The 22800-nt window shown below is 41.5% G+C and overlaps 1 protein-coding gene across 2 annotated transcripts; it reads left to right on the forward strand.

Moving 5' to 3' along the window:
- The first annotated feature begins 6444 nt into the window (after window positions 1–6444).
- Rnf135 (ring finger protein 135) lies at window positions 6445–22467 on the forward strand. Of its 2 annotated transcripts, XM_026388898.2 has the most exons (5): window positions 6445–6822; window positions 8399–8533; window positions 11019–11184; window positions 18492–18575; window positions 20827–22467. In XM_026388898.2, exons 1-5 carry the CDS (start codon window positions 6469–6471, stop codon window positions 21354–21356), a joined length of 1269 nt encoding a protein of 422 aa, XP_026244683.2. In that variant the 5' UTR covers window positions 6445–6468; the 3' UTR covers window positions 21357–22467. The 2 variants fall into 2 exon arrangements, with proteins under 2 accessions (XP_026244683.2, XP_026244684.2); XM_026388899.2 differs by lacking the exon at window positions 8399–8533.
- Window positions 22468–22800: the final 333 nt, after the last annotated feature.

Genomic DNA, 22800 nt, shown 5'->3' on the forward strand with positions numbered 1-22800 from the left:
ACCCCCCACACACACACACAAAAGAGGGGGAATCAGGCTGGAGCTGGAGCTCAGTAGCAGAGGTCTTGCCTAGCACGTGTGAGGCACTGGGTTGATCCTTAGCACCACATAAAAATAATTAAAATAAAGGCATACTGTCCATCTACAACTACAAAAAAAAAATAGATAAATAAGAGAGGGGGGGATCAATGTTCCTGCTAGAGTTCCATCTTTGTGCATATTTGAAAGAAACAGAAGCTCAGATAATATCAAAACGATGCCTGCATTGATTGTCATCGTGCTCTGGAAGGGTAAAAAAAAGCAAGCAGAGGAGAGCTATCCAGGGTTGTCAGGTCCTGCCACTAACTTGAGATCACTAGCAAATTCACTTCCCCAAGTCTGTGCCTTGGTTTTTCTCTCCGAAATGAGGAAGTTGCACTCGTTATTGAAATCCAGTGTAAGTCACATGTATTTTTGCCCACCTCACGGATGCCAGGCTCTCTGCCTCCCCCTGTGAATAGGCAGGAATAAAACGATGTGCTGATGACAGCCTGCAGGGGGCGGCAGCCATTAACCAGGGAATGGCAGGGAGTAGGGCGTTCAGAAAGGGGAAGGAGAGCAGCCTGCGGTGGCAGGGTGGGGCAACCGGGCTTGTCCTAATTGAGGGGGAGAGGGCAGCCGCCTCCCTTTCCAGAAAGTGACACTGAAGTTGAAACTTCCCGGCTGTGTAAAGATTAGTCAGGGGGAAGAGGGTAAGGAAAACACTTTCAGCTGAAGGAAGAAAATGGTCAAAGGTCCCCAAGATGTGAAAGAGAAACTGACAGGAATCTCAAATGGCTGAAACGTTAGAGAAACAGATGAACAAGTTTCCAGTTCTGTGATTTTTTTTTTTTAAATCCTTTCCTCTCTTTTCAATGGATGTGCAGAAATACACGAGGTATTTTTTCTTCAAGGGAGACCCAGAGGGTTGAGAGGGTCTTTAAGAGATTCTCTACAGTTAATGGGACTTTTCTTTGGAAGCCCGGAGGACAAGCAACACATTGGGGTGTCTCTTTCCTGAAGCTTTGTGACTACCGGGGTAGGGAGGTGGGTTCTCTCTGCATCACCTTGGAAATGTCTGTTTCAACTCCTGCTGGGCTGTGTGGTAGGGGCCAGTTCACTTGTCTCCCTTTTCCACCACCTATGAACTGTGTTGGGCACCCTGCTAAGATCTGGGGATGAGGACATCAATGAAAGGTGCAATCTCGCCCTCAAGGGAAACCAGAGGGGAAGGAAGAAAAGTCATCAGAGAGCAACAACCCTGCTCCACTACTCTGGGTGGGAAGCCAGGCTTCTGAGTGTGGGAGAGGGGCCGAGGACAGGCACAAGAGGTCAAACTCCCGTGAAATGCAGTGCCAGGTTTTAGTTGGTTCCTGCAGCCTAGTTGGGTCTCTATCTTTGGGTTCCCTGACGATACCTTTGGACTTTTGCCTTAAATCCTCCTTTTTCCGTCTTGTGAGTACAAGGAAGTTTCTATGGTTTGAATCAATCCCAACTGAAAATTCTCCCAAAGAGATGATATCTATGCTGAATCCTAAAGTTTGAGTAGAAGATCCTTGGGTGGAGGTTGGGGACACAGAAAGATGCATGTACAAAAAGGCCCCAAGACAAGAGAGGCCTGTTCTGGAAATTTCAAATCATTAAGTATGTCTACAGAACAGATTGTTGGAGTGAGGAGGAGTAAGGAAAGATGAAATTGTAGGAGGGTTTGCTTCCAATAATGTTGGAGCAACTCCTATCACAACAATCATCCTTCAGATATCAATTATAGGCGCTGGACAGACTATATAAAAAAAAATGCCTGAAAGCACTGGGAAATGACCCAAAGCAGGCAGGAACCAGAAAGGAGTTGGCATTAAAAAGCAGGGAATGGCACGGATAAATGTCTCATTTTTTTTTAGTTTTCATCAGAGGACAGGCCCAGGTTAGTGCCTCAGGGAGTTACCCAAACTCTGATGGAAACATACATACAGTCTTCCTTCCTGAACAACAGAGAACAGTGAAGTAAACACAGCAATTGGAAAGTGAAAGGAGAAAATCTGGGAGAAGAGAGCCACAGAGGAGGAGCCCTGAGTTTTCCATATAAACGGTCCGATCTCTGGAGAAATGTAGCAGAATCCAAAAGGTCTATAAAGTATCTTTCACAATATCAGGATATAACGCAAATTACTAGATAAATGTGTGCTAATCAGTTTTGTTACCATAACAAAATACCTGAGATAATCAGCTTACATAGAGAAATGGAGGGACCCTGTCTCAAAAAATAAAGGGCTGAGGATGTGGCTCAGTGGGAGAGCACCCCTGGGTTGAATCCCCAGTGTTAAAAACAAACCCCCAAAAATGTAAAAAATAGTTTTAAGAGAAATATAAAAGATTGCCTACTTAAAGCAAAAATTACAAATGTTTTGCTTTATAGCATCTATAGAGATAACATATATAATAACTGGAGCTTAAAGACTGGGCCAACTGATCGTGGACTGGAGTCTGAAAACTGTGATTAAAAACACTGAAAAAAATATAAACATTTTCTCTTTGTAAGCTGATTATCTCAGGTATTTTGTTATGGTGATGAAACTGATTAGCACACAATTGTATAGTAAATTTTACGATAAGTGGCATACAAAATCAACTCTAAATTGATTGTGAAAAGTCAATGATGTATATTATAATTCTTGTCTTTCTTTTTCAAAAGAAAAGAATTATAGGGTTGGGGTTGTGGCTCAGTGGTAGCGTGCTTGCCTGGCATGTATGAGGCACTGGGTTCGATTCTCAGCACCACATATAAACAAATAAATGAATAATGGCCCATCAATAAGTAATAAAAAATCTTTAAAAAAATAAAAGAATTATAATATACATCTCTTCACCCACCCACTCCAGGCTGGTCTCCAGGTCCCCGACTCAGACAATTCTCCTACCTAATCAGGTCCTGGGGATTGAACCTAGGACCTCTTGCATGCTAGGTCAGCACCCTGCCTCATCCCTTTTTGTTTTTTATTTTGAGACAATCTCCCTAAATTGCTGAGGCTGACTTCAAACTTGAGATCTTTCTGCCTCAGGCTCCTGAGTACCTGGGATTACAGGTGTATGTTCCCACACCCTTTCCATTCTCATCCCTACCCCTTTTAAAATTGTGTGGTTTGTTTTCTTATTGTTAAATTCTTCATATACTCTGAATACCAGTCCTTTGATAGACAAATTGGCAAATATTTTCCCCCAGTCTGTGGTTTTTCACTTCCTGTCTCTGTGTCTCTGTCTCTCTCCCCCCCCCCCTTTTTGCTACTGGGATCAAACCCAGAGCTTTGTGTATACTAGGCAAATTCTCTACCACTGAGCTATGCTCTCAGCCCAAATTTTTCAGTCCCTTGACTGGGCTAATGGAATCTTCTTTCATCAAGACACTGAGGTCACAGTTCATTACTTTCTTTGTTTTATGAAGATCTTGTACAGCATTAACATTAGGGTATTTGTTGAGTGCATGGTGCAAACCTGTAATCCCAGGAGGCTGAGGCAGGACGATCATGAGTTCAAAGCCAGCCTCAGGAATTTAGGAAGGCCCAAGCAACTCAGTGAGACTCTGTCTGTAAATAAAATACCCAAAGGGCTGAGGATGTGGCTAAGTGTCCCTGAGTTCAAAAGGGTATTTTGGCTTGTGTTTGGATGTTTGTATTCATTTATTATGAAGTGGAGTGAGAATAAGGACTGTGACAATGTATAACATGCTTAATAAACTCTCCCTTCCCTTCACCACAAAACAAAAACAAACACATAAACAAAAACTTTGTCTCCAAAAACATCTATCAAAGCAAACTCTAGTAGACCACATTGGTGACAGTTGTACCTTGTTTTATCCAGCACACAAACTCAAGGACCTTGTTACTTCTTGTCACTTGGCATTGGAACAAAGTATTGCCTGGCATGGTGGCTCAAACCCGAGGTCCTAGCTACTCAGGAGGCTGAGGCAGGAGGACTGTTTGAGTCCAGGAGTTAGAGACCAGCCTGGGCAACATATTGAGACCTTCTCTCAAAAATAGAGTATTCAGGGGCTTAGGTTGTGGCTCAGTGGTAGAGCGCTTGCCTGGCATGTGTGTGTCAGGAGCTGCCATGTGGGAATCGAGTGCCCCCTAGCTTTGAGTGATGAGAATGTGGAGTTGTGGCAAGTCAGCCACCGGCTGTGTGTGTGAACTATGAGCACTAAGCACACAGGGTGGACTGAACTGATGTTGCTTCTCTGTTTGGGTGGGCAATATGAGCGTCTTTTCCTTCTCTCTGTCTATGATCCCCACACAGGGCAAGATGGGCGTGGGCTTCCTAGATGTCAGTCAACCTGCTGACAGCAAAACTTCACAAAGCTAGACTCAACCCCCTGAAACCTGACCCCTTGCCTCATTTGAATGGCTTCTCCCCAATAAAAGGGTTCAGCACCCATGCTCCTCACTCTCTTTCTTGCCTGCCTTGCCCCCCCCCCATGGGTGCTGCAGCTGAGGAGCCGTCACTGAACCCCCCAAAATAGGTACTTTCTGTGTCTGTGTATTCACTTATTTCCCAAATTCACTAGGAGTGACCTTGACTCGTTTAGTCGTGGGACTCGACACATGAGGCACTGGGTTTTATTCTAAGCACAGCATATAAATAAATCAAATAAAGGTCCACCAACAACTAATAAAAATATTTTAAAAATAAAGTATACAATTCAATTGTCTTGAAAAAACCAACAACAACAAACAGTGTCATAGAAATGTGTGTTGACAAATTTGCTTGAACTGACCACAAATGACTCTGATTTAACTGACTGGTTTTACAGTAAGGACCAGCTTTGCCAATTAGATTTACGTGGCATATATTCTACATAAATCCATTGAATTCAATCTACAGGTCCAATCTTTTGAAGAATATTTCAGGTATATAAGATAAAAGTACCTTCGCCCTCCAAAAAAAAAAAAAAAAAAAAAAGAAAGAAAGAAAAAGAAAAAAAGGAAGAAAGAAAAAAGATTATTAGGTCAACAAAGACATATTGAAAAGTATTCTAATTTTTCTAGCCCTTTCTGAATACATCAGGGTGTTTCTAAGTCAAAGTGTAATTGACAAACCTAAGCAGAGTTTTTTTGGCCTACATCCCAGAAAATAAGAAAGTGAATACTTCCAATGACTTCTACAACACAGATGATTTCAAATGTCTGTTTTCGACAAAAAAATAAAGAGAAAAAAAATCGAATCAAGTTTCCAGCTGAGAAATTATTTTTAAAAAACTTCTGGTTTTGCTCTCCAATGGGGCAAGAAAACTAAAACAGCAAAACCAACCCAAGAAAAAACGAACAAATAAAACCATGAAATTTTCTATGATGGATCCCTATAGGATTTGGGGTGGATTTGGGGTGCTTGTTGGGTAAAAAGCCCTCAGAGGGCATCAAGGAGACTGGAACAATTCTACATTATTGTAGAGATTTTATTTTTTTTATTTTTATTTTTTAAAGAGAGAGTGAGAGAGGAGAGAGAGAGAGAGAGTGAATTTTTAATATTTATTTTTTAGTTCTCGGCGGACACAACATCTTTGTTGGTATGTGGTGCTGAGGATCGAACCCGGGCCCCACGCGTGCCAGACGAGAGCGCTACCGCTTGAGCCACATCCCCAGCCCTATTGTAGAGATTTTAAAAGTTTAGAGATCAGTTACTCGATCTTGACTGCGTGGTATAATCACTTGCGGGAGATTTTATAAAACTTCGGAGCCGGGACCCCACTCCAGACATGTGAAATCACACTGTCTGTGAGAGATGCCCGAACTTCGGTATTTTAAAAAGTGTCCCAGTAGATGTGCAACGGTGTTCTTTAATCCCTTCCCACTTTTTTTTTTTTTTTAACCAGGGATTGCACTCGGGGGCACTCGACCACTGAGCCACACCCCCACCCCACCCCTATTTTGTATTTTATTTAGCGACAGGGCCTAAGTTGCTTAGCACCTTGCTTTTGCTGAGAGGCTGGCTTTGAACTGGCCATCCTCCTGCCTCAGCCTCCAGAGCTGCTGGGATTAAGGGTGTGCGCCACTGCACTCAGCCCCTTATCACTTTTTTAGAGGGCTGGTTAACACCTAGTGGGCGCATCCCCATTAATGAGTTCCTGAATCGAACCCTCTTTCTCCTTCTCCCAAACGACGTGGGTTTGCATCTTAATGAGGGAGACCGGGAGCAAGCTAAAGGGACTCTCTGGAACATCTCTGGCACGTTCCTAGCCGCTTGGGGCAAATTGATTTCCCAGGCAAGTGGCCGCCACCGAAGGCCAGCTCTGCCCACAGGGCGCCGCGTGCAGGACGGCAGCGGGTGGGTCCTCGGTCCTCGGAGCGGAAGAAAGCAAGCATCGAGGGACCGCGGCGGGGAGGGGAAGAGGCTGTGGGGAGGAGGAGGAGCCAGTGGGGACTTGGGCGCCCGCTTCCGAGTCCGGGCGCCTGGGTCACCATGGCTGGCCCGAGCTCCAGTTCGGCGATCCCCGTGTGGCTCACGGAGGAGGACCTGAACTGCATCATCTGCCAAGGGCTGCTGACCTCGCCCGCCACGCTGCAGTGCGGCCACAGCTTCTGCTGCGAGTGCTTGAGGAGAGCGTGGGGCGCGCGGGGCACCGGGGTCGCGAGCCACCCCTGGGCCTGCCCCACCTGCCTCGAGGGCGCAGCGCTGCGGCCGAAGCTGCGAAAGAACACGCTACTGCAGTACCTGGCGGACAAGTTCAGCCGGGCGCAGAACGAGCTGGAGGTCGGCCCGGAGCGGGGCCCGAGCCCGGTCCAAGGGCCCGAGCACCGCCCGGCACCGCCGCGGGTAAGGAGCCTCGCCCGCAGCGCCCCCTGTCTCCTGCAGGCTGCCCGCGCCGCCTGCCCTCGCCCCCTGCCCTCTCCCCCTGCGCTCTCCCCCGGCCACTCAGCTGCCCCCCTGACCCCTATCTTCAGGTCTTTTGGTGTATACCCAGGAACAGAATTGTTGGATCGCATGGTAATTCCGTATTTAACTGACTGAGGAACAGCCAAACTGTTTTCCAAGGGGGATGCGCCCTGTTCTGTTCCCACCAACAATGAACGTTCCAATTTTTCTACATCCCTGTCAACACTTGCTATTTTCTGGATTTTTATTTTTTTAGTACAGCCTTGCAGCTCCGTAGAGGTGTCAAGTGGTATTTCGCGGTTTTGATGTGCATTTCCCCCCAGCACCGATGATGCTGAGCATCTTCCCGTGCGTATTGGCCCTTGGCGGATCTTCTTTGGAGTTACATCTATTGGAGTCCTTCGCCGTATTTAAATTGAGACTCCTTTTGGTTGTCGTTGTTTTTGAGTTTTAGGAATTCTCTATATATTCCGAGTATGAATCCCTTATCAGACTCATGATTTGCAATTATTTTCTCCCATTCTCTGAGTTTCCTTCTATTCGTGTCTTTTGAGGTACATTTTTAAAAAAAATGTTTATTTTTTTTAATTGTAGTTGGACATAATACCTTTATTTTACTTATTCATTTTTATGTGGTGCTGAGGATCGCTCACAGGGCCTCACACATGCTAGGCAAGCGCTCTACCGCTGAGCCACAACCTCAACCCAAGGTATATTTTTTAAATAATTTCTTATGTCGAATCTATATTTTTTCTTTTGTTGCCTATACCTTTGGTGTTATATTCAAGAAATTATTGCCAAATCCAATGTTATGAAGTCTTTGTCCTGTTTTCTTCTTAAAATTGTATTGTTTTAGGCCTCACATTTAGGTCTTTGACAGATTTTGAGGGGTGTGTGTGTGTGTGTGTGTGTGTGTGTGTGTTAGAATATAGAATCCAGAGCCTCACACATGCTAAGCATGCACTTTACCACTGAGCACACTGAGCAACACCCTCAGCTTTTTGAGTTGATTTTTGCGTATGGATATCTGGTTTCCCCAGTACCATTTATTGAAAAGACTCCTTTCCCCCATTGAATAGTCTTGACACTCTTTGTCAAAAATCATCTGAGGGGCTGGGGTTGTGGCTCAGGGGTAGACCACTTGCCTCCCAGGTATGAGGCACTGGGTTCAATCCTCAACACCACATAAAAGTAAATAAATAAAGGTATTGTGTTCCTCTATAACTAAAAAAATATATATTAAAAAAAATCATTTGAGGTATAGCCCTTCCTTAACATTTATGAGGCCCTGGGTTCAACCCCCCAGTATGGCAAATAAATAAGTAAATAAATAAAATAATACTAATTTGACCGTATATGTGAGCACTTATTTCTTGGCTCTCCATTCTATATTCTCCATTGGTCTATATGCTTGTCTTTATGCTAGTACCACAGAGTTTACGGTTCACTTTATTTAGTGCTGGTTCCCAGGTCCAGTTTTATAGGACCCCCAAAGCCCAGCTTTGCTCTTTTAAAGGCGACAGTACCGGAAAACATCACAGAAGTCGTCCAGAAGCTGACGGACCTGGTGGGTCAGCTGGTGGACATTGTCAAGAGACTCCAGAGGCAGACACCTCTCTCAGAATCTGGACAAGTCAACATTGTCAGCACGGTAGGCTCAGCTGGGTGAGAAAAAGTTGAGAAACAGGGTAGGGCTAGGGATGGCTTCCAAGAGAACAATATGAATATGTTTGAGGACTCCAGATCCAATAAGTCTCAACTGTATGGGGAGGAGGAAGGTACTGGGAATGGAACCCAGGGCCTCACTCATGCTAGGCAAATGCTCTAGCTCTGAGCCACACCCTTAATCTCAACCAAACATGAATGACTGGAAGTTTGGCATGCTGGATATGAGTTACAGAAGCTCCAAGTGGACTAAGATTTGTCTTTACCACTCCATCTAACAAACTCTCTCTAAGATCACAGAGGCCTGTAGGTCAGGTTTATAGACATTCTGGTTCTTATCTTCATTGACCTTTCAGCAGCCTTGGTATAGTTGATCACATCATTTGCCTTGACGCTCTTAGCACTTTTTCATTTTGTTTTTCTCTGGCTTTAACTTCTTACCTTTTGGGACACAAATTTTCTGTTTTTTTCCTCCATCATTTTCTGGTGGGTTCCTTTCAGTGTGTTTTGTAGGCACTCTCTCTCTCTCTCTCTCTCTCTCTCTCCCTCCCTCTCTCTGAGCAATTAAATGCTAGAATTCTTCAAGGCTGAATTGTAGATCCCTTTCTAACTACCCTCTCCCTCCCAAAAAAGTGGTCCCCCCAACACCCATGGTTTTTTGTTTGGTACTAAGGGTTGAGCCTAGACATGTTTTACCACTGAGCTACATACCCAGTCCTATTTTTTATTTTGAGATAGGCTCTCACTAAATTGTTAAGGGTCTTGCTAAGTTGCTAAGGCTGCCCTTGAACTTGTGATCCTCCTGCCTCAGTCTCCCAAGTTACAGGAGGATCACAAGTTGCAGGAGGATTGCAAGTTTGAGGCCAGCCTCAGCAACTGAGTGAAACCCTGTCTCAAATAAAAAAAAAAAAAAAAAAAATAAGTAGGGCTGGGGATGTAACTCAGGAGTAAAGTGCCCCTGGATTCAATTCCTAGTACAAAAGAAAAAAAAAATGCTTGAACAATGTGAACATGTAGGACGATATTCACCATGGCAATTTAGTTAATTTCCATGAACTTCAACTTCTTTTGTAATATGGGGAAAATAAACTTGCCTTGTGAGGTTGTTATGCAAATTCCATACTTAGGCTGGGCCAGCCTGAGTAACATAGTGAGATCTAACATGTGGAAAGTACTCAATAAGTATAATACTTAGATTATGATTGGTGATAAGATTGGAGGATAGATTATACAGAGTTACCAAAGAAAACTGAGTAGATGAGGGGCTGTCTTGGGGAATAAATAGCAGGATCTGAGGTTAAAGAAAAATCAGGAAGCATTGTTACAGGTCAGAGTTAGATGTAGCCATATACTTACATTGGTTTTTTTATTAATTATTATATTTTTTAGTTGTAGTTGGACACAATACCTTTATCTCAATGTGGTGCTGAGAATTGAACCCAGGGCCTCCCCCATCCTAGGCAAGTGCTCTACCGCTGAGCCACAACCCCAGCCCCCTTACATTGGCTTTTGAGAAGGAATATATACAATGATAGATTTGGGAGATTATCTGACCTTTATGGCTTATCTCAGTGAAGCTGTATAATTTATTTTGTAAGGTCCTTAAGATGGGCCTAAACTTTTTAATTTGTGTATTACCTAAGAAAGTCTTGTTTATTGAAAAAAAAAAGTCAGAAAGTATGTAGCATTTAAAGAAAACGAATTAGGCTGGGAGTGTAGCTCAGTGGTAGAGCTTGTGCTTAGTATGCATGAAGCTCTCAGTTCAATCCTAGCTCCACAAAAAGCAAGCAAACAAAAGACAAAATAAAATCCTCCATAACACCATCACTCAGAAATAAGCACTTTTGAGCCTGGTATTGTGATGCAAGTTGGTAATTTCAGCAATTGGGAGGATGAGGCAGGAGGATCATTTGAGCTCAGGAGTGTAAGACCAGCCTAAAGGGCTGGGGTTGTGGCTCAGAGGCAGAGCACTTGCCTAGCATGTGTGAGGAACTGGGTTCAATCCCCAGCACCACATTGAACTGGGTTCCATCCCCAGTTTCCACCCAAAAACAAAATAAAGGTATTGTGTCCATTTACAACTAAAAAAATATATATTTTAAAAAGACCAGCCTGAATAACATAGTGAGACCTCATCTCAAAATAAATAAATAACAAATACTCCTTAATATTTTGCTATACTAATACTATTCCATATTATTTTAAAGGTACATATTTTGAAAGCCTTAGCTTAAAAAAACCTGCTAGGAGGTAAATGAAAACATATTCGAGTGTACCGTATTTTTTAATTTGAATTTCTGCCTAAATTATCTATTCATATCTTGTGTTGTCTTTTAAAATCAATGATGGGAAGCTACGTATGGTGGTGTACTCCGGTAATCCCAGAGACCCAGGAGGCTGAGGCCATTGGATGTCGTATTTGCTGGGTTCCAATGGGCACTTTCATTGATTTGCTGTTTTCTGATGAATAGGCCTTGTCTTCCGGGGAGGACCGTGGCTTGACTTCTCTAAACCTAGAAACTTTCAACACATCACAAGGGAGGATGGGAGAGATTCTCCATGATCTAGAAGAAATTCAGAAAAACTTACAAGAAAACTTCACATGGAAAGCGACTCCCCCCGAAGAGCAGACCCAGGGTGAGGTGATTTTATTTTGTGGAGGAGGATTCAACGTAATTGCTGGGTGGAAATGACCAAGTGGCTGCGGGGCTTTGTTCTCTGGGGACAGGATCCCAGAGTGTGTGCTGCTTCATCTCTGTGGGGTTGTAAATCAAGTGGGAGTCGGCTGAGGTGTGTTTGTGACTAGGTAAGTTTGGGGACCTGATTGGAGGTGTGCTGTATCTCAGGCCCTGAATAGACTGAAACTTGTTTTCTAAAACCCATAAACGGAGATCCTAGCTTACTGCTTGTCATGTTATCCTCCCAAGGAGGTTTGGAAATAGGCTGCTTTTGATGTTGGTTTTTGAGATGGGTCTTGCTATGTTGCCCAGGCTGGTCTCCAGTTCCCGAGCTCACAGGGTCCTGAATAGTTGGGACTACATGTGTGCACCACCAGCCCTGGTTGCTTTTTAATTTTTTTTTAATTTGTTCTAATTAGTTATACATGATAGTAGCATACATTTATGCACTTTGATATATCATATGTAAGTGGAGGATAGTTTCTCATTTTTCTGATTGTACATGTTGTACAATCACATCGGTCATGCAGTTATATATGCACATAGGTAATAATGTCTCCCCTCTCTTCACTCCCCTCTATCTAAAGTACCTCTGTTCTTCCTAGCTCTGCCCCCCTCCCCATTGTGAATTAACATGCATGTTAGAGAAAACATTTGGCCTTTTGTTCTTTGGGATTGGCTTATTTTGCTTAGCATGATATTCTCCAGCTCTATCCATTTACTAGCATGCCATAATTTCATTCTTCTTTAAGGCTGAGTAATATTCCATCATATATATGTGTGTGTGTATATGTATATATATGTATATATATATATGTATACATATCACATTTTTTTATCCATTCATGTGTTGAAGGGCACCTAGTTTAGTTTAGTTTTGTTCCATAGTTTAGCTACTGTGAGTTGAGCTGCTATAAACATTGATGTGGCTGCATCACTGCAATATGCTGATTTTAAGTTCTTTGGGTATAAACCGAGAAGTGGAATAGTTGGGTCAAATGGTGGTTCCATTCCAAGTTTTCTGAGGAATATCCATACCATTTTCCATAATGATTGCACCAATTTGCATTTCCACCAGCAATGTATGAGTGTACCTTTTCCCCCACATCCTCATTAACATTTATTGTTGTTTTTATTCTTGATAATTGCCATTTTGACTGGGTGAGATGAAATCTTAGTTTTGATTTGCATTTCTCTAATTGCTAAAGAGGTTGAACATTTTTTCATATATTTGTTAATTGACTATATTTTTTCTGTGAAGTGTCTGTTCAGTCCTTAGCCCATTTATTGATTGGGTTATTTGTTTGTTTGTTTGTGTTAAGTTTTTGAATTCTTTATATATCCTGGAGATTTAATGCTATATCTGAGGTGCATGCAGTAAAGATTTTCTCCCATTCTGTAGGCTCTCTCTTCACATTATTGATTGTTTCCTTTGCTGAGAAGAAGCTTTTTAGTTTGAATCCATCCCATCTATTGATTCTTGATTTTACTTCTTGTGCTCTAGGTATCTTGTTAAAGAAGTCAGACATGGTAAAGATTTGGGCCTACTTTTTCTTCTATTAGGCATAGTTGCTCTCTCTGGTCTAGTGCCTAAGTCTTGTTTTTTTTTTTTTTTTTTCAGTACCTGGGATTGAACTCAGGGACACTCAACCATGGAGCCACATCTCCAGTTCTATTTTGCATTTTATTTAGAGACAGGATCTCACTGAGTTAGCACCTCACTATTGCTGAGGCTAGCTTTGAACTCGTGATCCTTCTGCCTCAGCCTCCGGAGCTGTTGGGTGCCTAAATGTTTGATCCACTTTGACTTGAGTTTCATGCAGGGTGAGAGGGGGTTCAATTTTATTTTGTTGCACCATTCATTGAATAGGCTATCTTTTCTCCAATGAATGTTTTTGGTGCCTTTGTCTAGTATAAGATAACTATATTTATGTGGGTTTGTCTCTGTGTCTTCTATTCTGTACTATCGTTCTATATATGTTTTGGTTTCAATACCATGCCATTTTTTGTTACTATGACTCTGTAGTATTGTTTAAGGTCTGGTATTGTGGTGTCTCCTGTTTTACTCTTCCTGCTAAGGATTGCTTTGGCTATTCTGGATCCTTTATTTTTCCAAATGAATTTCATGATTGCTTTTTCTAGTTCTATGAAGGATGTCATTGGGATTTTAATCTGAATTGCATTAAATCTGTATAATGCTTTTGGTAGTATCATTATTTGCCGATGACATGATTCTATATTTAGAAGAGGCCAAAAAATTCCACCAGAAAACTTCTAAAACTCACAAAAGAATTCAGCAATGCAGCAGGTTATAAAATCAGCACCCATAAATCAAACGCATTCCTATACATCAGTGATGAATCTATTGGAAGAGAAATTAGGAAAACTATCCCATTCACAATAGCTTCAAAAAAAGTAAAATACTTGGGAGTCGTCAATCTAACAAAAGAGGTGAAAGACCTCTACAGTGACAACTACAGAACACCAAAGAAAGAAAGGAAGAAAACCATAGAAGATGGAAAGACCTTCCATGCTCCTGGATAGGCAGAATTAATATTGTCAAAAGGGCCATACTGGGGCTGGGAATGTGGTTCAAGCGGTAGCGCGCTCGCCTGGCATGCGCTGGGCGCTGGGTTCGATCCTCAGCACCACATAAAAAAATAAAAATAAAGATGTTATGTCCACCAAAAACTAAAAAATAAATATTAAAAAATTCTCTCTCTCTAAAAAAAAATGGCCATACTACCTTGTTGCTTTTTATTTGTTAACTAGTAAATGTCTTTATTAACAAAGCATGCAACTGTATAGATAATTTTTATGCATTCTTTTCAAATATAATCTCTGGGGTACATGTTAACGTCAAACAGTAACAATGTAGAAAGGGCTTTCTTTTTGACTTTGTGTGTTCTCTGTTCCCCCAGAGTTATGTGAAAAGTTACAGCAGCCAGTTAGACATTAGAGATTAGTTCTGGTCTCCCCAAACCCTACCTCCTGGTCGGGCCACTGCTAACTTTATGTACTGTAGGGATATATCTCTCATAGCTTTCTAATATTTAAATAATCTTGCTCTGCTTAAAAAGTCATTCCTTGTTCAAGTGAGAAGCATGATTCCTTGGAGAAAGTTTCTTAAGGAAAATGATTAGAGGGCAGTTTATTAGTTCATCCAGAAATTATCTGAGAAATAAGTGTTGTCTTGGTCTCATGTAATCCTAAACATAGTGGTTTTATTTATTAATACAAATTTCAGATCAATTTTTGAATTTTGAGGTTAAGTTAAAAATGTTTTATTTAAAAAGCAAAACTATGTGTAGGCATACAACAAAAGTTTCTCTCCCACCCTGCCCAATTCTCCCTTTTCAGTTCACCACTTTTTATTAGATCCATTCTGAATTTTTTTTAATTTTTATTTTTTTAATTTATTGTATGTGGTGCTGAGAATCGAACCTTGTGTCTCGCACTTGCTAAGCAAGCACTCTGCTGCTGAGCTGCAATCCCAGCCTCCAGAATTTGATTATGAAACTATAAGCTAATATAAATTTGCATTTTATTTCCCACAGTCTTACTTTTTTACACAAAAGGTAACACATTTATATTCATTGTTCTATATGTTGCTTTTGTTCTACATCTTGGTATCTTTATGAATCAGTATACACAGGAGAGTGTTTTGTTTTTCATAGCTGCTTAGTATTCCAATCTATGCATACAGACATTTATTTGCCCAATTCTTTACTGATGGATACATGATTGTTTCTAATTGTTTATAATTATAATCAATGCTGAAGTCAATAATTATGTACATATATCATTTCACATGGGTGCAGATATAATTGTAAGTTTGCCAGTAAAAGTTGCTGGGTCATAGGGTAAATTCATTTGGCATTTTGTTATATGTTGACAAATTTCTTTGTAGTTGGGTTATACCAATTTACACTCCCATAGAAGTATATATCAGTGCAATCTTCCAACTGTGTGTTGTCAAACTAGTTTTTTGTCAATTTGTTGTGTAAAAGAGTGATTAGCAGTGTACCATACTTTTAATTTTAATTTCTCCACGAATTGTCTATTCGTATCTTGTGTGGTCTTTTAAAATTAATGTTGGGGAGCTGTGTGTGGTGTTGTATGCCTGTAATCCCAGAGACTCAGGAGGCTGATAGGAGGATTGCAAATTTGAGGCCAACATGGGAAATTTTAGTGAAAGCCTATCTAAAAGATTAAAAAAAAAAAAAAAACACTGAAAGAGAATATATTGGATATTTTCTTGTTTTGTTTTTTATTCTGTGGTGCTAGGGATCATATATTGATACATTGCCAGGACCATATACAATAACACATTATATTTATTGTTCTATATGTTGCTTTTGTTCTACATCTTGGTACCTTTATGAATCAGTATACACAGGAGAGTGTTTTGGTTAGGACTATAGACTAGTTGTTCTTCATGTCCCAGACTACTGAATCAGCATCTCTAGAAGTGAGTCTCAGGACTCTGCACTTTTGACAAACTCATTAGTAAATTTTGTAAATCTTATGCAGCACTTAAACAGAATAGTAGTATAGAGACTTGGTCCTGAAATTATTAAATTATTTTAAATGCCCAAGGGTTCCTTTCTACTTTTTAAAAAGAAAAAGCTTATGACTTATTCCCTTGTTGTAGTAGAGAAATGAGATTGTTTTAACTCTATTATAAAGAAACTTCTCAGTGCCAGGCATGGTGATGCATTCCTGTAATCCCAATGACTCAGGAGGCTAAGGCAGGAGGATCATGAGTTCAAATCCAGCCTCAGCAACTTAGAGAAGCCCTAACCAACTCAGTGGGACTCTGACTTTAGTAAAATATAAAAAGGGGCTGGGGATGTGGCTTGGTGGTTATGCACCCCTGGGTTCAATCCCTGATACAAAAAAAAAAAAAAAGAAAGAAAAAAAAAGAAACTTCTCAATAATTAAGTTTTACATAACAAATATTTCTATACAGTCACCTGCTTAATGTAAACATCTTATTTTCCCTCTTACAAAACCTAACATTCATTTTGTAACCAGTGAGTAGGCAACCTGCTTTATACCCAGAGGGTTAATTCATCATAAAACTTTATTTCATAATAATTTCCAGTGTTTTAATAGCTATTCAATAGCGTTTTTTAAAAAATAGTTTTTAGTTCTCAATAGATCCTTTAATTTATTTATTTATCTATATATTTATTTATTTATTCATATTCGGTGCTGAGGATCGAACCCAGGGCCTCACACATGCCAGGCAAGCGCTCTACCACTGAGCCACAACTCCAGCCCCATATTCATTACTACTTTAATAGTATATTTTGAATGTACATCGAGTGTAAATTTTTTCTGAGTATCTTTAAAGTTGGAAACACTCAAGTGTAGATTATTTACTCCCTCAACAGGGATGAGAAATGTTAGATTTAATAAAAGAAATAAAATAAAATAAAGGGGCTGGAGATGTTGCTCAGTGGTAGAGTGCTTACCTAGCATGTATGAGACCCTGTATTCAATCCCTAGCTGTGAAAAAAAAAAAAGTAAATTATTTTAGCAGGTCATACAACCTATTTTAAAAAACTAATAATAAGCAACAATCTTATCAGCTAAATAGGAGAATAGTGTTACCTCTATGAATTAAAAAAAAATTTTTTTTTGTCAGTTCTGGGGACCAAACCCAGAACCTCATGCATACTGACCACATTCTCTATCATGGAGTTACGCCCCCAGCCTGAGGTATTTGTCTGTTTTGTGACTGGCTTATTTCACTTAGAATAATATCCTTCAGGTTTATCCATGTTGTGGTATGTCAAAATTCCTTCTAATAAAGGCTGAATAGTTTTCCACTGATAACTCCATTATCAACCACACTTTGTGTATCCATTTATCAGCAGATACACAAGTGTGTATCACTTGGGTTGCTTCAGGGCCCACTGGAATTTTGAGAATGGCTTCTCATGAACAACACTCCTGTTCTCATGCCCTAGACAAGGTCTTTCATCTCATAAATCGAGTCGTAGATTATATGCCCCTGTCACTTCAAGGTACACAGGGGAAGAGCTCATCTTCAGCGTCCACATTTTAGGTTGTCCTTCCTTTTCTTTCTTTCTTTTTTTTTTTTTTTTTTTGGTACTGGGGATTAAACCCAGAGGCACTTTACCATTGAGCTGCATCCCCAGCCTTTTTTATTTTTATTATTATTTTTTTTTTAATTTTTAAATTTTGAGACCAGATCTCACTAAGTTGCTTAGGGCCTCACTATATTTTTGAGGCTGGTTTTGAATTTGCCATCCTCCTGCCTCGGCCTCCTGAGTCCCTGGGATTACAGGCATGGGTCACCCAGCTTTCTTTACTTTTTCTTCCCCTGTTATGGTCATTGCAGTCTAGCACATATAGTTGCTTTGAGTTAACAATTCAACTTTTGTACTTGAGAGGAAGTTAGGAGGTATCAGCAGTTTAGACAAACCTTACCAGTTTATATAGCAAGTAGTTTAAGGTATTGACATAGGCATCATGAGTATGGTGGGTATCAGGAGGATGCACACCCCTGGAACTGTATTAGTTAATTTATTTGATAAACATGCATCAGGGGGCTGGGATTATGGCTCAGTGGTAGAGGACTTGCCTAGCATGTGTGAGGCACTGGGTGGAGTCTCAGTACTGCATATAAATAAATAAAGGTTCACTGAAAACTAAAAAATATTTTTAAAAAATGCAACAGATACTTTCTATATGTAGGGCTCATATGGGGCTTCATGCTTCGAACACACAGATGAACAAGAAGCCGGGACCTTAGGGCTTACTGGGGAAACAGACAGAGTTCACGGTGAGGGGCTGGGGATGTGGCTCAGTGGTAAAGTGCTTGCTTCGCATGTGTGAGGCCCTGAGTTAGATTCTCAGCACCACGTATAAATAAATGAATAAAGTAAAAGGTCCATCAACAACTAAAAAAATATATATATATTAAAAAATATTCCGGAGCTGGGGTTGTGGCTCAGTGGTAGAGCGCTAGCCTAGCACATGGGAGACCTGGGTTCCATCCTCAGCATCACATAAAAAACCAAATAAACAAAATAAAGGTATTGTGCCCAACTATTTAAAGAAAAATTCCACAGTGAGGAGCTAGCTGTACCTGGGCTGAATATATTGCCTGATCAGAAGTGTGCCACAGTATAAAGTAAGCCACGTGCCTGGATGTGATACTTGAATACCTCCACTATGCCTTTGCTGATGGGCTTTTCTTTTTCCTTTTTTTTTTTTTTTTTGATTCCTTAGTGGAATTCCCAAAAGCTCTGTCTTCCTCCTCATTGCCTGACCAGAGCTGCCCTCAACCTAGGAGGACCTCTCGTTTTGCTCAGTGTAAGTATGTGGTCCATTTAAAACTCAGGTTTGGGGGCTGGGGCTGTGGCTCAGTGGTAGAGCACTAGCTTTGCATGTGTGAGACACTGGATTCAATTCTCAGCACCCAGCACCGCATATAAATAAATAAGTAAACTAAAGGTTCATTAACAGCTAAAAAAATATATTGAAAAGAAACAACTGGGAGGTGCTGGGGTTGTGGCTCAGCAGTAGAGCGCTCACCTCACATGTACGAGACCCTGGGTTCAATCCTCAGCACCACACAAAAATAAATAAGTGAGATAAAGGTATTGTGTCCAGCTACAACTAAAAAAAAAATAAAATAAAATAAATATTTAAAAGAAGAAAAAGGTAGAGCGAAAAGCAAGAGCATACTGTCTGTCTTCCCGCTGCAAGGCCCACTCCCTGGCTGACTGTACTTGTGTTTGTTGTCCAGAATAGGTCCCTCCACATGGGGAGTTGAGTACAAAGGCAAAGAGGCGATGAGACTCCCAAATTTCAGACTCAGCTAGACCCATGAGCACTTAGAGCCCAGGCAACCTTTGAATATCCAGGTGGGGGTCACCAATTACAGCCAACTGCCTGTTCCCCCACCTGCATAGGTGCTACTGCTGTCCGAGTCTGGGGAGTCCTTAAGAGCATGGATCATGGAGCTGGGGGTGTGACTCCCAGCATCACTAGCTGTGTGAGCTTGGATGAATCACTTCGTCCCTCAGAGCCTCAGTTTCCTCATTTATAAAATGGTGATAACAATAGCATTTCTCTTGTGGGCTTTCTGTAAGGATGCACAAGTGCATGTATGTGAAATAATGCATTGAGTGGTCATGGCACATAAGAGTTATCAGTTGTTCACTCGGTAGGAAACAATAGGGGTTGGGGTGTCGCTCAGTGGTAGAGCACTTGTCTAGCACGTCTGAGGCCCTGGGTTTGATCACTAACCCTGGAAAAAAGGGGGGGGAGAAATAATATGAAATATACAAGATGAGGGCCAGGGTTGTGGCTCAGTGGTAGGGTGCTTGTCTAGCATATGTGAGGCACTGGGTTCGATCCCTGGCACCACATAAAAAAATAAATAAATAAAGGTATTGTGTCCATCTACAATATATACACACACACACACATACATACAAGATGAATAAGATACAGACCTTAATCAGAAAACCAAAATTTAACTAGAGAGGTCCAAATAGCAATGGTCATACTTGTAAAGCACAGGAATATTGAGAAAAATAAGAGATGATTTTGTGTTGGATGGAATTCAGCCAGCGGGAAGAGAGGGCTTCCTGAAAGATAACTAATGGGTAGGTGAAAAGTAAGGCACCTGGATGTGGTGGCACATGCCTGTAATCTCAGTGGTGTGGAAGGCTGAGGCAGGGGGATCGTGAGTTCAAAGCCAGCCTCAGCAATGGTGAGGCACTAAGCAACTCAGTGAGACCCTGTCTCTAAATAAAATATAAAATAGGGCTGGGGATGTGGCTCAGTGGCCATGTGCCCTTGAGTTCAATCCCTGGTACCAAAAAAAAAAAAAAAGAAAGAAAGAAAAGAAAAAAGAAAAGTAAGGCAGGAATGGGGTATTATTCATATAACAATATCCAGGATATATATATATTTTTTTTTTTCAATATTTTTAGTTGTATATGGACTTAATTTTATTTATTTTTTATTTATTTTTTAAAAGAGAGAGTGAGAGAGGAGAGAGAGAGAGAGAGAGAGAGAGAATTTTTTTTTAATATTTATTTTTTAGTTCTTGGCGGACACAACATCTTTGTTGGTATGTGGTGCTGAGGATTGAACCCAGGCCGCACGCATGCCAGGCGAGCGCGCTACCGCTTGAGCCATATCCCCAGCCCTATTTTATTTATTTTTATGTGGTGCTGAGGATCGAACCAAGTGCCTCACACATGCTAGGCAAGTGCTCTACCATTGAACTATAACTGAACCCCCTTGATGTACCAATTTTAATGCATGTATGAGTAAAACATTTTTACGAACACAACACTGTGAGCTGGGGATGTAGCTCAGTTGGTAGAGTGCTTGCCTTACATGCACAAGGCCCTGGGTTCAATTCTCAGCACCACACACACACACACACAAAAAAAAAAAAAAAAAAAAAAAAAAAAAAAAAAAAAAAAAAAAAAAAAAAAAAAAAAAAAAAAAACTACAATGTTGCTTTTTCTACTAGATGACATGTTAGCCTGGATGATCCAAAGCCAGCTGATCTTGTGGTGGTATACTTTTCTTTTCTCCTCAGGGATCGTCAGTCCAACCTTTGACTTGGGAAGCCTCTCCTGTATCCTGAAGGTATCTGAGGATCACCGGACAGTGACTGTGTCTCAATTCCGGCAGCCCTATCCTTGGAGTCAAGAGAGGTTTTCAACCAGCCAGGTCTTATGTTCCCAGGCCCTGTCTTCTGGGCGGCATTACTGGGAAGTGGACACGAAGTGCTGCAATAACTGGGCAGTTGGAGTCGCCTCTTGGGGCATGAGCCGAGACCGGATGCTGGGAAGGACTGCAGACTCTTGGTGCATAGAGTGGAAGGGAACTGGCCAGTTGTCTGCATGGACCATGGTCAAAGAAACTGTCCTTGGCTCAGACAGACCTGGGGTGGTGGGCATCTGGCTGGACCTGGAGGAGAGGAAGCTTGCCTTCTATTCAGTGTCCAGTCAGGAGAAGCTTCTGTATGAGTGTGAGATGGCGGCCTCCTCTCCTCTGCACCCTGCCTTCTGGCTCTACGGCCTAACTCCTGGAAACTCCCTGATCATAAATCAAGTACAAGTATAAAGCTTCCTCAGGGGTTAAAACACAGTGGTCTCCTGGCCTCTCTCTCTGCCTTCAAGCAGGTGGCAACTCAACTTAAGAATCCCACTTTTGAAGTTCATCCTTTTGTGTGGTTCGGGATTAACAAAGTAGGCTTGAAGTTCTTGAACCCTGCACATTTCAAAGAAAGGACTGGCCTCTGACAGACTCATGAGAGGGGACCTATAAGCCCTTCAAATATCTTGCCTGGCATGAGTGGCTTGGTTTAAGTGGGGGCTTTGGGCCATGCAGTATCACCTTGACCTCTGCACGGGCTAGAGATTAAGTCAGCCATGTGGGCAGTGAGGCATGCCTATGTGACAGATCCCCAATAAAAGCGTTGAATACTGCGGCTTGGGGGACCATCCCCGATTGGCAGTACTCCAGCCACATTGCCACACATCATTGCTGGGAAAATTAAGCAATGTCCTTAGGACCCCACTGGGAGAGGATGATTGGGAATTCTCTTGCTCTGTGTGCCTTTTTCTATTACTGATTTTATTCTGTGGCCTTTCACTACAGTAAATTGTAACTGTTAATGATTCACTGAAGGCAAGGGTGCCCACAGGGACCCCAGAACCTAAGGGACATGCATTACTTATCAGTTGCTGTGTAATGATATTACGATGGATTTAGTGGTTTAAAACAATTTACATTTATTATCTCACTGTTTCTGTGGGTCAGGAGTCAGCGTCCAGCTTAGCTGAGGCTTCTGCCTCTGAGTCTCTCAAATTGCAGTTGACATGTCAGCTGGGGCCACAGTGTCACAGGAGGCTCAACCAGGAAAGGATCTGCTCCAGAACTCATGTGGTGGGCAGCATTCAGTTTCTTGTTGTTGAATTGAAGGCTGCCATTTCTTGGTGGCCGTTGACTGGAGACCAACCTCAGTTCCTTACCCCCTGAGTTTTTGCAACAGAGTTGCTTGCCTTCTCCCAGTCAATAAAGAAGAGAAAGTCTCTTGGCAAGATGGATATGAAGGGCTGGGGTTGTGGCTCAGTGGTAGAGCACTCCCTAGTGCATGTGACGCACTGGGTTTGATCCTCAGGACCACATATAAGTAAATAAATAAATAAAATTATATTTTTTAAAAAAGAAGGCTTCCTATGCACAGTATTAATTTATATTAAAAAAGATGGATGTGAAATCTTACACAATAATTACATAAACATATAATGGCACATATCCTATTACCTTTGCCTTATTCTGTTGGATAGAAGCAAGTCATAGATCACACCCACACTTAAGGGGAGGGCATGAAACAAGGGTAAGAACTCCAGAATGTGGGGTGCATGGGGGGCACCTTATAGTCTGTCTGACTTATATGTCATTTCTTATTTGATTTTCCCTACTTTATTTATTTATGTATTTATGTATTTATTTATATTTTTCAGTGATAGGGACTGAACCCAGGGATACTCTATTGCTGAGC

Source organism: Urocitellus parryii, chromosome 7 (assembly GCF_045843805.1).
Source record: "Urocitellus parryii isolate mUroPar1 chromosome 7, mUroPar1.hap1, whole genome shotgun sequence".
NCBI classification, from domain to species: Eukaryota; Metazoa; Chordata; class Mammalia; order Rodentia; family Sciuridae; genus Urocitellus; species Urocitellus parryii.

Coding starts and splice junctions, on each gene's coding strand:
- Rnf135 (XM_026388898.2), top strand. CDS start 6,469: ATGGCTGGCCCGAGCTCCAGTTCGGCGATCCCCGTGTGGCTCACGGAG. Junction 6,823..8,398: donor ACCGCCCGGCACCGCCGCGG/GTAAGGAGCCTC, acceptor GCTCTTTTAAAG/GCGACAGTACCGGAAAACAT. Junction 11,185..18,491: donor CCCCGAAGAGCAGACCCAGG/GTGAGGTGATTT, acceptor TTGATTCCTTAG/TGGAATTCCCAAAAGCTCTG.